This window comes from Pelodiscus sinensis, chromosome 1 (genome assembly GCF_049634645.1).
Source record: "Pelodiscus sinensis isolate JC-2024 chromosome 1, ASM4963464v1, whole genome shotgun sequence".
Lineage (NCBI taxonomy): Eukaryota > Metazoa > Chordata > Testudines > Trionychidae > Pelodiscus > Pelodiscus sinensis.
The window spans coordinates 87,314,169-87,331,255 of NC_134711.1; the positions used below are offsets into that span (position 1 = coordinate 87,314,169).

The 17,087-nt window shown below is 45.6% G+C and overlaps 1 protein-coding gene across 3 annotated transcripts in view; it reads left to right on the forward strand.

The window, feature by feature from the left end:
• Positions 1 to 17,087, forward strand: part of ATF7IP (activating transcription factor 7 interacting protein) — a 170,738-nt gene that overhangs the window by 136,820 nt on the left and 16,831 nt on the right. For 2 of the 3 annotated variants that reach the window (XM_075935202.1, XM_014575834.3), the window contains exons 12-13: positions 10,771 to 10,926; positions 13,271 to 13,456. In XM_075935202.1, the coding sequence (XP_075791317.1) occupies positions 10,771 to 10,926; positions 13,271 to 13,456 (342 nt within the window). Of the gene's footprint in view, positions 1 to 10,767; positions 10,927 to 13,270; positions 13,457 to 17,087 lie in introns of all 3 variants that reach the window. The other variant, XM_075935194.1, reaches the window with a different exon arrangement.

Genomic DNA, 17,087 nt, shown 5'->3' on the forward strand with positions numbered 1-17,087 from the left:
AAAACGTAAAGCTTCTGGAGATAAATCTACCAGGACCCCACAGACTCACAGACTTTAAGGTCAGAAGGGACCATTATGATCATCTAGTCTGACCCTCTGCACAATGCAGGCCACAGAATCTCACCCACCCCCTCCTAGAATAATCCTCTCACCTATATCTCAGATATTGAAGCCTTCAAGTAGTTTGAAGACCCCAAGATGCAGAGAATCCTCCAGCTGTGATCTGTATCCCATGCTACAGAGGAAGGCAAAAAACCTCCAGGGCATCTGCCAATCTACCCTGGAGGAAAATTCCTTCCTGACCCCAAATATGGCGATCAGCTAAACCCTGAGCATGTGGGCAAGACTCACCAGCCAGACACACAGAAAATTCTCTATAGTAACTCCTATCATCCCTCCAGTGACCTATTTACCACTGATAATGAACGGTCAATTAGTTACCAAGATCATGTCATCTCATCAAACCATCCCCTTCATAAACCTATCTACTTTAATCTTGAAGCCAGCTAGATCTTTTGCCCCCACTACTTCCCTCGGATGGCCGTTCCAGAACCTCAATCCTCTCTCTAATGGTTAGAACCCCTCATCTAATCTCAAGTCTAAATTTCTTGCTAGCCAGCTTATATCCATTTGTTCTTGTGTCCACATTGGTATTAAGCTTAAATAATTCCTCTCCCTCCCTGGTATTTATCTCTCTAATATACTTAAAGAGTGCAATCATGTCCCCCCTCAGCCTTCTTTTGGCTGACAGCTTCTGCAACTTTAACTTAAAATAATCCCAGGCCTCCTCCACCTCAAGATCCATAATTTCTTTAGTCCAATCAATTTCCCTAACTAATTTCCGTAATTTATTAAAGTTAGCCCTTTTGAAATCAAAAACTCTAGTCTCAGATTTATTTTTGTGTATCCTTCCATTTAATTTGAACTGAATTAGCTCATGATCACTCGAGCCAAGGTTGTCTCCTACAACCATTTCATCTATGAGGTCCTCGCTACTCACCAAAACCAAATCTAAAATAGCATCCCCCTTTGTTGGTTCAGCAACTACTCGATGAACGAATTCATCAGTTATCACATCTAGGAAAATCCGAGCCCTATTATTATTACTGGCACTTGTTCTCCAGTCTATATCTGGAAATTTGAAATCTCCCATGATTATGCAGTTTCCATGAGTATTTACTTAATTAAAAACATTAAAGAGGTCTCTATCCATATCCAAATAGGATCCTGGTGGTCTATAACACACCCCAAGCACTATCCCAGAGAAGGATCTGATAGTTTTCTTCCCCAATGTGATTTTTGCCCAAACAGACTCTGTCTTCTCCATTCCATCACTTTTTATTTCTTTACAATCTACCTCATCTTTGAAATACAATGCGACTCCACCACTTTTAACCTTATTTCTGTCTTTCCTAAATAGCACATACCCTTCAATACCTGTACTCCAGTTATGCCTAGTTTTCCACCGTGTTTCTGTTATTCCTATACAATCTGGTTTCACTTCCTGGACCATTAGCTCTAGTTCCTTCATTTTGTTACCTAGGCTCCTCGCATTGGTGTACAAACATCTTAATTTTTGCTGTTTGGCCTCACTCACAATCTTTAGCCAATTTGGCACGGACGTTGTACCTCCAATATGACCTATTAGACTGGTATCCACCCTAACCTTCCTCATGTACGTTTTCCTACCCCCAGCTATATCCTTTCTTACTTCGTTTTCCTCCCTCTCAGTGTTAAAATCTGGCGTAGAGATTACCTGGACATCTCCCAACCATCTCCCCCAAATTCCTAGTTTAAAGCTCTCTTAATCAGTTGAGCCAGCCTCCATCCTAGAAGTCTATTTCCCTCCCTACTTAGGTGAAGTCCATCCCAAGAGAACAGTCCTCTGGAAGATGGGGCAGCTGCAACAAGACCCCACCTGCTCCAGTGATGCATTCCTTAGCTTTGATGCATACTACAAATGATGAGTCCACAGGAGAACCTAATATTCTCCCTCGAGAGATGTCCATGAGGGGGCTCCACTCTGGTGAAGGTGCATCCCAGCACCTTTGATCAGAGATTTTCTCAGCAGTACCCATCCCCCTGGTCTGTACATGTGCTTTGCCTGCCCAAGAAGCTGTCAGAGTATAAATACCACATGTGCAGTCCAGGCTCCTCAGTTCCTTCTCTGCCATCCCCGGCTGGAGATGGAGTATAGCAGTCACACTACCCACCTCAGCAGCCTTTGAAGTTGCCAAGGATGCCTGCCTGCTTGGCAATGCAGCAACAAACTGCTCTGACTCACATTGAACCAACACTCTCTCCTCATCTTCCCCAGATGCCATCTCCAGTTCACCTCAGCATGACACCACAGTCACACTCTGCTCGCACCAGTTCCACAGTGCAGCTGATTTCAGTCTTCTCCTCTCCAGGGTCTCCTATTCTGAATGGGGATTTTCACCAGGGGCCACAAACACAATACTGCCAGTACCCTGCAACTCTCTTCACTACCTTTCCAGTGGGGAGGAAGATGAGTTGGAGAACAAAGACCTTTCTCTACTCTATTACCCATCTGAGTATAGGGTCCCACGCAGGCAAAATACACGTGCCACACAATACCTGTGGCATGCCCACTCCTGGATGGCACCACCAATACCATTCCCTGGCTGTCTGCTATACTGAGGTAACTGGGAACATTACAGAGCACGACATACTAATTGTCCTGCTACACTGGGCAAATCCATAACCCTCCCCTGCCAACCTTTCAAGTGGATGTGGACTCTTAATTCTGACCCTATACTGGACATACAAACAAGGGATGATTCATCTATGACCACTGGGGCACCCCTTTTACGCCAACAAGCCAAACTGCCCACCACATCTACAGTTGAACTCTTCCACTTTCAGTACCTCTTTAAGAGAGTGGTGGATGACTTCAGTATTGCTTTGGAGGAAAGCTCACAGGTGAAGTAAGTCACTGCTACCTCCGAAATAATGCAGCCATCCTGCAGCCTGCACAAACTATATGGCAGACCCCTGCCTGCATCACACTCACAAGCAAGCATGTGGACTAGAAGTACTTTGTTCCCTCTAAGGACACTGAATTCCTCTACACACATCCTGTTCCCAACTTGCTAGAAGTGGAAGCAGCTAACCAGAAGAACAAACACCACCAACAATTCAAGACCACTTCATCCAACAAAGATAATAAAAGGACAGTGGCATATGGGCAAAAAGTATACTCCTCCTCCTGCTTGCAATTCAGGGTAGCCAATTACGTGGTGCTATTAGCAAAATATGACCACAGAAACAACTCCAAAATACAAACTTTTATGATGACATGCCTCAATACAAGAAACAGCATTTCAGACACTGGTCTCTGAAGGCCAGTTAATATATTCCACACAGCACTCCAAGCTGCACTAGATGTCATGGTCACGGCCGCCAGGTCCATAGCCACAGCAGTCATGCATTGTGTATCCTGGCTTTCATATTCCTTCTTCCCAAGGGAAATCCACACTGCAATAGAGGATCTTCCATTTGATATGCTCTTGGCTGCCAATACCAATAAGGTCCTCCACTCCATGAAGGACTCTCGAGCAACCCTTCAGTTCTTCCACAAACACGTATGCCAAAGAAGAAACAATACGGGTATCAGCCATACCAGCGACAGCGATACCCCTATTACTCACACCACGCACAGCACTGACAATATGATACTCATTGCCAATAACGCCAGAGACCCAAAGACGTTGCCCTCCACTTTCTGGGGTGACCCAACCCGCAGCTTTCCAATAAGCAAATAAGGTATCGGTCAAGAACATTGAAAGCAATCCACTCTCCCCAGTGCTTACAGTGACTAACCCATCCTTCACCTTCTGTTTACAACCACTCTTCCATAACTGGAAATCTATCACTTCAGACCATTGGGTCCTGGAGATCATTCAGTCAGGATAAACCATCCCATTCACATCCCTACCTCCTGACCCACCACCCCCTCCCATCCCTCTTCAGGGACCTTCTCATATGCTATTATTCCGTTCAGAGATGCAACACCTTATCCACCTTGGAGCCATAGAGCCAGTGCCTACTCAGCACAGGTAGAAAGGGTTTTATTCACATTATTTCTTGACAGAAAAGAAAAATGGGGGATGGCAACCCATTCTAGACCTCTGGGATTTGAACAAATATGTACAAAAACAAAAATTCAGGATGCTCCCTTTTTCCACAATAGTCCCAGCACTGGTGCGTGTAGGGAGACTGGTTTTCAGCTCTGGACCTCCAAGATGCAAATTTTCATATTACTATCCACCCACCACATAGATGCTACCTCAGATTTACACTTGAGTATGATCACTATCAATACACTGTCCTTCCCTTTGGTCTTTCTGCAGCACCACGAGTGTTTTCAAAGCTACTGGGTATGGTAACAGCATATTTAAGGAAGCAGGCCCTGATAATCTTCCCATTTCTGGACAATTGTCTGCTGAAGTCTCCAACCCATTTTCACGCTCTTCATGCAACATCGATGACGATGCAGTACTTCCAAAAGTTGGGCCTACAAATAAACTGAGACAAGTCAACATTAACACTTACCCAAAAAACCCACTTCATAGGCAACTTTCTCGACTCCACAACTGGTCAAGCCTCACTGCCACAGGAAAGTTTCAGAGCAATCTGCAGTCTTATACACACCATTAACATTAACCCACAGGCCACAGCTTGCGACTGCCTCAAGCTATTGAGACGTATGGCAGCCTCCACCTTTGTTGTCCCCAATGCCTGCCTGCACATGAGATGCCTTCAAACCTGACTAGCTTCAGTATACAAATCAAAATGGCACACACTCCTCAAGTACCTCACAAAGCCATCTATAGTCAAAGTCTCACTACTGTAGTGGACCATCCCACTACACATATGCAAAGGGGTTCAATTTCAACAAGAACACTTCACAATCACCATCACAATAGATGCATCCCTCACGGGATAGGAAGCACACACAGGAGAAACCATAATGCAGAGACTATGATCCACTTCCAAAACCACCCTCCATATCAACCTCCTCAAGCTCAGAACTGTACGCTACACCTGCCTCCACTTCCTCCCTGTCATCGGGGGCCACAATCTAAGGATCATGACAGACAGCATAGCATTCGTGTTCTACATGAACAGGCAGGGTGGAGCTCATTCCCACTCCAAGTAGAGGTTATCTAACTCTAGAATTGGTTCCTCAAATACAACATCACTATATCCACCACATACCCACCTAGTGTCCAAAATACCGCTGTGGACACATTCTGTCATTGCTTCCCTGTATAACATGCGCGGGAGTTGGACAATTCTGTCCTACGCACCATTTTCCAATGCTGAGGGTTTCCCTATCTTGATCTATTTACAACAGCCCATAACAAAAGATGCCCAGAGTTCTCTTCCAGAGCAGGCCTGGGATTCCACTCCAGGGGGGATGCCTTTTTGCTCCCATGACCAACATGTTTTTTTGGGTTTTGTTTATTTAAACACCTTCCCACCCATACTCAACTGAGTAAAACAGAAGATCAGAACAGACAATTCACATGTCATCTTAATAGCACTGGCATGGCCCAGGCAACCATGGTGTCCCTTCCTGATGGGAAGGTATCCCGCCATCCCCCTTCCACTCCAGTTCAATTTCCTATCTCAATGCAATGGCCAGATTCTTCATCCCAACATAGTGTCTCCACCTCAGAGCCTGGTTACTCAAGTGGTTCTCTCATGAAGAGCTAGTGTGTTCAGAACCAGTACTCACTGTCCTGAACAGCAGGACTCTTAACTACATGCACTATTTATCTCCAAAAATGGAAGGAGGTATGCTGCTTGGTGCACACAAAAACATACCTCCCCAACCTCTGCACCCCTTCACTCAATCCTTGATTATTTATTGGAACTTGAATCCACAGGCCTCTCTATTAACTCGATCAAGGTTCATCTTGCTCTCATCACCACATTCCACCATAAGGTAGATAATGCCACCATATTTGCACATCCAATCACCAAAAGATTTATGAAGGGCACTTAGGCATTATACCTGAATATCAGACCACCAACACATCCCTGGGACCTACTTCTTGTCCTTAATGCGCGTTATGCCATCTGCTTTGAGCCTTTGGCCACATACTCTGTTACACCTCACCATGAAAACAGCCTTCGTGATTGCAGTCACCTCTGCTAGAAGGATGGGAGAACTCGGTGTTCTCATGGCAGACCCTCCATATACCATCTTCTTTCAAGGTAGTCATGCTTCACACACAGCCTAAATTTCTATCCAGAGTACATTCTTCCTTCCATCTAAATGAACCAATTCACTTACCAACATTCTTCCCGAAACCACACACCAACCATTTTGAGTCTGCCATGCATACGCTAGACATACGGAGGGCACTATCTTTCTATCTAAGTAGAAACCATCCAGAAGGACTCCTAAGCTCTATGTCTCCACTGCACCACAACCTCGGGGAAACACCATCTTCAAGCAGAGACTCTCTAAATGGATAACTGACTACATATGCCTGTGCTACCAGCTCAAAGAAGTCCATCCTCCTGACTCCATTAGAGTACATTCTACATGTTCTGTCTCCACATCTACTGCCTTCCTGCACAACGTTCCTTCTCCTTGTCAACATATGCAAGGCAGCTACATGGGCATCAAAGCTCACATTTGTACAACACTATGCCCTGTTACAGGACACTGCAGCTGACGATAGAATGGGCAGAGCTGTTTTGTCTGCAGCCTTCCAGCCTGATATAAAGACCCTACTATCCAAAGGGGCACTGCTTACAGTCACCTGGGTGGAGCACCCATAGGGATATCTCTTGAGGGAGAAGAGAGGATTACTCATCTATTCAGTAACTGACATTCTTAGAGATGAGTGTCCCTGGGGTGCTCCACTACCCACCGTCCTCCCCTCTACTTCGGATATGACGCTTTTCCATTGAAGAGAAGGAACTGAGGAGCCCAGGCCCGTGTGCATGCTCTTTGTACTCGATAGATCATATACTTTGCAACAGTGGAGCCAGGGATCTGCTGGGGACTCCAGCTGATCCCTGGCTCCGCTTGCGCTGCCCTTTTGAAGCACTGCAACAGCACTTCAAAGGGGTTGTGTAGCATTAACGCCTGCGATTAATGCGTTAAAAAAATTAACACATTAATCCTGTCCTGCATTAATCACAGGCATTAATGCAGGTCAATTGACAGCCCTGATAATTACTCTTGAGCCCCAGGGACATATGCGCACACTTCTCTCCCCCGCCCCCAGTAGGAAGCCAGAGTTGCAGCCGCACAGATGAGGTTCGAGCTGCAGCATGGGCGCCTGTCATATGGTTCAATTTATTTTTGATTCAAGGGAAACCAGGACACTCCAGAGAGACTTAACCACTTTCTTATTTATTATGAGCTTTAAGCAGTTAATCTAGTTGTTTAAGTTTTACAAGCCTTAAAAACAATTACTCTACATGCCAGAGGTTTCCAACACCTTGACTAAACTATTCAAGTGTTTATCCTCTCCCTATACAATTTCCTTCTTGTCTTTGATGAGGGTTATGCCATCTGCTGACTTCAGAGGAACCATGCAAAATTTAGATGGTCTGTAGCAGGGGTTCACAACCTTTTCAAACCAAAAAAAAAAAAAAAAAAAAAAAAAAATCCAAACTACAACTATCTTTTCACACTTTTCTTTGAAGTTTACATCATAACTGGTCAAATCCAGCTTCATGCACGCATTTAGGCTGCCTTCTGTCAATCTTATGGCAGGGGGCTGGGGATGTGAAGGTGCAGGAGTATCCAGATGTGGGGGTAAAAGGGACTGAGGACAGGGAGTTCAGGTATATGATGGGCTCTGGGTTGGGGGGTGGGGTACAGAAGTTTTATGATGCTGCAGCCAGATGGGAGCTGACCCCCAATTGGGGGCTTGTTGGCTAGACTTCACTTTTAAATAAAGTAAAATATGATGTCCAACACAAAAGGTTTCAACATGGTCTTTATCAATGGAAGGGGTGGGGAACCTTTTTTGGGTAAGGGACTGCTGTCTCAAAGAAAAATCAGTCGGGGACCACACAAGTGAGAAGCAAAAACACCAATCCCTCCAGAAATCTCCAACCCTCAGAGATGTGGCCCCCAGCTGAGAGACCTTACTCCCTTGGGTGGGGAGAGGAGAATGGCAGGGAGGGACTGAGGTTCAGGGTCTTAGGCCAGGTTAACTCTTCTGGGGTCCCAGGGTTAGTGGATTTTCTGGGCCTGTGGGGCCAAAAATGGGAGGTCCAGTATGTGGGCCAGAGCTGCCAGTGAGTGGGATAGGGATAGTGGTGCAGAATCTGGGTGGGCAGAATCTGGGTGGGAGGTAGTGTGCAGGTGCAAGTAGGTGTCTGGCCGAGGGGTGGGGGCAGATGCAGGGTGCTGGTGGGTGTTTGACCAGGGGTTTAGATTGTGATCTGGGGCAGGGAATTGCAGTGTAGTCTCTGGGATGGGGTATAGGCTCAAGAGGGGAACAAAGGGTTTGGGTTATGTGGGTTAAGGGGGTAGGAGTTGGGGGACAAAGGGCTGGAGGGAAGGAGGGACTGAGGTGCCAAAGGCAGGCTCTGGCCGGGAAACTTACCAGCGAGACTTGCAGCCCAGCACATTTCTCTGTCAGGAGTCTGCGCTCCCCCCCCCCCCCCCCCCACAGGCTGTGTGGCCATGTCCTCTGAGACGAAGACCCTGGTGGGAGGGGGGGGGGGATTGCTGCTTCGCACGCTGCCTGTTCTTGAAACAGGCAGCTTTCATTGGCCAGAAACTAGCTGTGGGATTGTGCTAGGGGAGGGAGGAGCCATGGGGCACCACTCCTTCCTCCTCTCCTGACTCTCAGTGTGAGGAATGCAAACAGCCCTGCCATAGCTTTTCTGCATGGCATATGGGGGTGGAGCAAGCAGGAGAGTGCTTGGGGGCTCCCTGCTTCCTCCATGGGCCAGATCCAGCCAGCGGAGGTTGTTTTGCCACTGCTGTAGTGCTAATGTGGGCTGCTTGCTGCAGGGTGAGCAAAAAGTGGGGGTGGGGTGGTGGCTGGGCTCAAGCTTCAAAAGAGCCATCTGTGGCTCCCACTCACGAGCTATAGGTGGCCAACCCCCGATCTGTAGAGTGCTTTGAGAGAATCAAATATCATCTTTGGCTTTCACTTTGCTATGTTGAAGATTATTCTTTTGAGCTTGTGGTGCTTGCACTCTTAGGGGACTATGTGTAGGTTGAGCACTGCTCTTACCAATCTCTGGTTTGCCAGCATCCTTTGGCCCGCATAGCTCTTGTAATTCAGACTTTGTGAATGTCTCGTTGGTGGATGATAATATAGTTGATCAGGTGCCGTTGTTTGGTCCATGGGTGCATCCATGTTGTTCTCTCATTTTTACTAGCAGGCAGGTTTTTGTGGTGTCCTCATCAAGTGTGAAGTGTGGAACAAACTATTCTAAGTGCCTTTTAATAGTTAGTGAAGCCCATGGGGGTTTTCAAAAATATATTCTTTCATATCACTATTATTTATTCACACTTTATCAAGAGCCTAGTACTGATTTGTTTTCTGCTACTTAATAGCTTCAGAATTCAGATAGATTTGTTTGTGTGCTGTTGAACTGAATTAATGGCTGCTAGGCTTTCCTCAGTACATGTTTGTGTGTCTTTTTATCTCTAGATTCTATTTTTTTTCCTTGTGGGTTTTTTCCTTTACAGCATCTAGGCAGAGATGTCTTGCCACTTGTTAATATGCTTGTGGACAAAGGAATGCAGTAGAGATGTAATTTATCTGGCTTTTAATAAAGCACTTAAAATATTTCTCTACCTAACTTGAAAAATTATTTTAAGTTACCACAAGCTGGCTGAAGAAATAAGCCATTGCTAAGGTTGCATCCACATATCCCCATCATTGCAGTAGAGCAAAGTAAGCTGCATCTCAGGGCAAGAATATTCATTTTGATAAACAATAGGATAGAATTCAGAGAAGAGCAATATCAATTAATTGTGAGCTGGAGGAAGTGACTTTCACTCAGAAAACAAAACCAAGGCCTGGTCTACACTTAAAAATTACATTGACCTACCTATGTAACTCAAGGCTGTGAAGAATTTGGGCACTGAGCCATTGTAGGTCAGTCTAACTCTCCATGTAGATGTAGCAAGGTTGCCAGAAGAATTCTTCCATCAGTCTTGCTACTCCGTTTTGGAAGTGGCTTAACTATTATTTTAACAGAAAAATTTCTTCCAAGTTATGATATATCTATGCTATAATGCTACAGCAGCATAGCTGCAGTGCCATAGCTGTGCCACTGTAGTGTACATATACCGTAAGTGCTAAGTAAGTTGGGAAGAGAACGTATGTGTCTGCAAAAATTAGAAAGGTGCAATCATCAAAGTAGAACAAAAAATTACCAATGGAGGTGTGCAGAATTATACCTCTGAATAAAGAGATGAAATTAAGTATTGCCTGTGCTGAACATAAAAAATAAGGCCTAATAATTATTGTTGGTCCATGGTCTTTAAAGGGAAATAGTTAAAAGTTTGTTGTTTGAGCCATGATCTGCAGTGTGTTTCCACAGAATAGCAGAATGAAACATTATAAAAAACGATAAATTGTGCTGGGTCCTGTAGAGCATCTTTGTTAGCTTGTTGAATGAAAAGATGGCAAACATGTTGTGGGACAACAGTGGTTTGGGAATGGCAGGGAAAGGGATTAGATGACCCAAAAGCCTTTTCAATCTCTATTTGCTCTTTTCTACAATTTAATTTTGTTTTTGAAGCAGATGCCAAGAAGCAGAATCAGTCGGGTGTGTCTGGAATGGGTTTATCCTCCCAGCCCTTGACTCGCCCACTGCAGCCTTTACAGGCGACTCCTCTGCAGCAGACAGGTGTGCCAACAAGTGGGCCTTCTCAGACCACCATACATGTATTACCTACAGGTAAATTCATTTTGTATATTTCTGTGAATATAGTGAGTGGCTTCTGAAACCTGGTGGTGTTTGGTCTCTTTGTATTAACTTTTTTTAGATTAATATATTGACTCTGTTTTTTAGCAGGTTTTTCATTTTTTAGTTCCAGCCAAATCTTCCTGACCTCTTTGGGTTCTGCCAAAGTTGTAGAAATTAAAATGTTTTAATCAGAGAAATGTAGATGAGTCAGGCCAGAAGGGTCCAGATGACAGAATAAGTTACTGGCCTATGGATGGTACATCCTTCTGAGAACTCTAGCAGGATAATATAACTCTACGAGGATAATATAGCTCCTTGCAATCCAAAGAAGAAACATGGTCCACTTTATAGGGCAGTATTTGCAGTGTTTCTGGCTACTCGAGAGCTGGAGGGACCACTGAAGTGCCGGATGGAGGGGTTTTTCAGGCACCGGTAACCTGCACCACATTTGGGGGTTGAATTCCTGAAGGGGCTGCAATAACACTACTTACCACTAGTGCCTCACTGGTTCTTGGGCAGCATTGGTAGCTAAGCTGCTGTGGAAATTCCTTTGCTTGTTACAGCAGCTGCTCCTGCCAGAAGGGGGAGGAGTGGTTGGGTCTGAGGCACTGAGTAGCTGCTCCAGATCTCGGTGGTTTTAAACTGCCTCCTGCGCCTTGGCAGGGTCTGCGCGGAACTCGGATGGAGCTCTAACCCCCTCTCAGGGTATGCCGGCGCTCTGCCCTTTCCCTCCCCACCACATGCACACACCCCTGGGGCATGCCCCCTGTGCACTGCCACTCTCTCTCCCGTTTGCCCCTCCCCATCCTGCTGGGGAAGCGGCAGAGTCTGGTCTGGCAGGGAAGGTCGGGGTTTCCTTCCCTCCTCCCCCCCACACACACACAATACCCCCCCGCCCTGCCAGCAGGAAGCCTGACTTGATGCTGCTGTTGTGTTGGGATCCCTGCTGCATGGAGAGAGAGGGACTGAGCTCCCTCTCCCGGCCCCTGTGCGGGGGGAATGACAGCATGCTCCTTGGAGGCTTTCCCTGCTGCAGCAGGGTGCCAAGCCAGGTAAGCATCACCTTCATGCCCAGACCCCAAACCCAAATCTCCCTCACTCACCCTCCCCTCCCCCCAGGACCCTGCATTCCCAGGTTGCTCTGGCAGCCTTCCCCAAGTCCCCTCTTGTTCCCTCCCTCCTGGCCAGGACATTGCAGATTATCTTTGCAATTTATACACAAACCTCATGAAGTATTTTCCAACCATAAATGACAACAGTAACTGGATTTGAAATCCATTAAGTATAACAGAAAAGCCAGTTGGATTTTCTGCATAAGATTATGAAAACCTAATCAAAATCACTTCAGACAGCCAATTAATACAAAAATTTAAAGAAGTTTCATTTTGGGGCAGCTTATGTCAAGAATATTCAGCTTTATCAAGACGTGCAATTTGTCAGTTGTTACCCTTTACCAGCACATACTTGTGCAACACTGGCTTCTCGAATTACACAGCAACAAAAACGAAATCGACTGAATGCCATGCCAGATATGCAAGTCCAACTTTCCAATATTAAACCAAATATAAAAAGAATTTGCCAAGAAAAGAAGAAGAAATACTGCACTGAAAACTGCCAATATAATGCATATTTTTTAGCTTTATTTTTTGTACACATTAAATGTGATTTTTGTTTTTAAATATGTGCAATTAAACTAAATGTTGATCTCATTACCTTGTTTAGCATTTGTTTATTATTATCCTTACTTATTTGTGGTCTACTTTTTCAGCTTCACATATAAGACTGCAATTAGGGGTTCCATGAAATTCTTTCAAGTTTAAAAGGGTTCCGGGGCCAAATAAAACTGGGAAATACTGCTCTAATGAAATCTGCTCTGTCGCCCACTATTTACTATTAATGTTGAAGCATACTTACCACCCAGGCTTTTTTGTATTTTCCTTACAGTTAGGATACAATTTACTTTTTGCAGAGGAGATTTAGTAATAGTAAAACGTATGTGGTTTTGAACATTTAAGACGTGTTAAGTAAGAATTTACTCTTTAACAGTGGCCTGTCTCTCTTGGATATTATATATTTGTCTTCTGTTTATGTAAAATTTGTATATATTTTGGCATTTCTACGTTATATGAAATTAACACAAATACTTCAGGTTTTCTCTGACAACATTCCTCAATATTCTCCTTAACATCTTTAAAATAGATGCATTTAGTTTAGCACTTCATAGAGACTTTTTTTATTTTTCACAGCTCACATGGATCAAGATACTTCCATTTTGAATGAGGAACTCAGTTTTAATTATTTTGACTCCAGTTGGTTATTCTTTTTATTCTTCCAGCTCAGACAACAGTGAATGTAACGCATCGTCCAGTAACTCAAGGTGCTGCTAAGCTCCCCATACCAAGAACTCCTACTAACCACCAAGTGGTCTATACTACCCTTCCTGCTCCACCAGCTCAGAATCCAGTGAGAGGTGCTGTCATGCAGAGCCCTGGTTTAAGGCAGATCAGCCCACAAGGTGGAGGTGAGAGATCCTTCTTCACATGTGTCCTGGTACTGTGGAGGTTAATATTATCGTAATGCTCATTTAATGTCCAGTTGCCTCACAATACCATGAAGAGTTGTGGGGTGAAGTCTCAGCTTATCTCATGAGAAAAGGAATCTGCAGTCATCTGTGTTTAGATAATGAGTTCATTTGCAGAAAGATTCTGAGCCATAGTCAGTCTGAGAAATCAACTTCAAATTAATCAGAAAACATCAGTAAACTCTTATCTTGAGCTTCTAGAGAACACATCCTCCTGCATGTACGTAACAGCATCAGTGTTCCCCGTGAGCTGTGTGCTTGAGCGGCCATTCAGGAGAGATTCAGGTGCTGCCCAGCTGATTAGCAGAACTCTCACAGCTGCCCACAGCCGGCAGCATGTGTTTCTATTGGTGTACATCTGCACATGCCTTGGTGCACATAACAAACATTATTCTGCACATAGATGGAAAAAATTAGAGGGAACATTGTTCAGCATGCCAGACTTCAGCTGTTTTTTGTAGCAAAGGTGAAGCCTATATATTAGCCAGGTATGCTCACTTGAATATGAAATCCACATGCCCCCAGAAATCCTGTCGTCATTAAACAGGTGGAAAGAACCTCTAAATATGTGCAAGGGAGAACCTCTCTCTCCATTATCACCATCAAAGACACTGACAGACACCTCCGCACTGGAATGGGGAGACCACTTAGACATTCAGATACAGAGCATGTGGATTTCTTGAGCCCAGCTTCACGTAAATGTTTTTGAGTCCAGGGCCATTTGTTGGGTGTGCACAGAAACATCACATCCATGTATTATATACACCCGTGGTCACCAACCAGTAGCTCGTGAGCTACCGGTAGATCTCAGGGGCTCTAAGAGTAGCTCTTGAGCCCTCTCTGAACTGCGCACTTGCGTAGCACATTTACATTAGATTTCCTCATTTGAGGAGCAGCTACTCACCGAGCAACAACACAGGTGAGTAGCTGCGAGGAATGGTGGGAGCTGGGAGGTCGGGAGGGCTGAAACACCCCAGCCAGCTGACAGTGGCTTTCAGCTGAAAGAGGCTGCCCCGCATTCCAGCTGATCGGCGGCTTCTCCTCTGCGCCTGCCCACATGGAGTTTGGTGCACCCTGGCTGAGTGCCATGGCCAGCTGGCCGGGCAGCCACTTCTCTTCCCTCCAGCCCGGCTGCTCTGCACTCAGCCCAGGGAGGCTGCGTCTAGCTCCCGCTGTTATACCCCATGATACCCTTGCTTAGTATCCCAACATTGCCCAGCCTGGAGCCCCTCCCCGAGCCAGTGTCCCCTTCTCCACCTCCTCCTGCATCCAGATTTCCTCCCAGAGCTTGCACCTCTCACCCCTTCCCACACCCAAATCCCTCATTCCCACCCCAGAGACTACACATCCTGTCTCAACACAGCAAGGGTCCAGCTAGACTGCAGGAGTTTTTCAGGATTCTGGAGATATCCCAGAAAACTCTTGTGCATCCAGGGTTGCATTTGTTCTTCCGCTTTTTTAGTGGAAGAGCAAACAGGCTCTTTTGGTCTCCCCTATATTCCTCTTTCCACAAGGAATAAGGTGGCTTCCAAAAGAAGGGTTTTTTTTCTGACATTTGGTCCAGTCTAGACTGGCCAAATGTTAGAAAAACCTCTTCCTACAAAAGAATTTTTTTTTAAAGCAGCAGTATAAGGATTGGGGATAGCAAATGGAGAGGAGGAGAATAGAGAGAGCGGGGCTTCAAGGAAGAGGCGGGGCTTCAAGGAAGGGGCGGGGTGGTAGATCTTGGCTTGGTCTCATTTAAAAAGTGATCTTGGGTGTAAAAAGGTTGGAGACCACTGATATACACAAACACAGCAGAGCAAACTCCACTCCTCTGCCAAGGAAACTATACACCTATGGAACTACTGTATCCATCACACAGTTGCTCCAATATTAGTACACTTACCAGTGTTTCGGCATGTGCTCGTGCATAACTTCAGCAGACAGCTTGCAAGTTGCCCTGGGTAGTCAGTAAAGAATACTATTATTCAAGACTTATTTCTCAGGTAGGATCATCCAACCATAGAACTTGTTGCTTCCAAGGAAAAAAGAAGGATGAAAAACTCATTCTCAGAGTATGAGAGTTGGGGATCTTGGTCCAGTACATTTCTGATCCCCTAGTCCCCAGGCTGAACATATACTTCCTCTCCAATTCCACTGACCCTGAGCGTGTCCAGGAAAAATTCATCCAAGGTGACAATAATAGCTCCAGAACCGTTCTGGTTCCCAGATATCTCAAAGAAATTGACAGATTCTCTATCCAGATTTACATTCCCCGTACCTCATAACATAGTTAACACTCAAGTTTGTTTCTACTCCTCCTTCCCACCCGCCTTCCCCCGCCCTCTTCAGAGACCCCTCTCACAAGCAGCTGGTGCAATCATTCCTTCAGCTGGGAACAATGGAAGAGGCTCCACAAGAGTTTAGGGGCCCAGATTTCTTCTTCTTCTACTACTACTACTTCCTTAAAGGTGGACTGTGACCCATCCTTGACCTCTAAGGCCTCAACCAATATTTGAAAAAGCTCTGATGTTGGATGGGCTCTCTGGCTGCCATTATCTGGCATCCCAGGTCTCTGGACCTGGACAACTGGTACACTGCTCTTGACTTAAAGGATGCATACTTCCACGTGTCCATAATCCTGTCCCACAGAAGGTTTCTCCATTTCATGCTGGGCTCATCCCACTACCAGTTTGCGATTCTGCTGTTTGGCCTGTCAGCAGCACCCAGGGTGTTCACAAAGTGTATGGTGGTCATGGCAGCATTCCTTCGCCACAGGGGCCTCTAGGTTTATCCATATCTGGACAATTGGCTAATCAAGGGTCCTTCAAGTGACCACGTGGCGAGACATGAGGCCTCATAAACTAAATGTTTGTACATCTGGGCTTGGTGCTCAGTGTAGAGAAATCCATTCTGACTCCGTCTCAGAAGATAGAGTTTATAAGGGCGCACAAAGACTCAGCTGCTGCCCAAGGCATTGCTATCTCATGCTTGGTTTATCAACATTAGCAAGCTAATTCACAGCCTGCTAGCATTCCCAACCAGCACAGCCAGAATTTGCTTAGGCTGCTGGAGAACATGTTAGCTTGCACTTGCAGCTTGCCAGACTGTGCCCGCTATAGACGTGATTAGCCTGAGTGTCCAAACCTAGCCATCACCCCTGTGTAACCACCTTGCCATCATTGGTCTTCGACTCTTTCCAGTTGTGGTTAGACCATCGCACCCTGTGTGCTAGGATCCGTGTCTGCATGCCTCGTCCTTCATTGATATTGCTCACAGACGCCTATGACCTGGGTTGAGGAGCCCATGAGGGTGATCTGAAAACAGAGTCCATGGTCACCAGCAGAAAGTCCCCTAAATATCAACATCAAAGAGCTGAGGGCAGTGCATTTAGCCTGTAAAACCTTCAGCGAGAAACTCCACGACAGGTGTGTTTTGGTTCAGGCCTCCAATACCATAGCGATGTTTTATATAAACAAACAGATGATGCTCATTCCTCTCCTATAGTTTGATCGCCTCTCACCATATGGGAGTTCTGTATCCACAACAAAATGCACATGATGTCGCCTCCTATCTGTCAGGGGTCCAA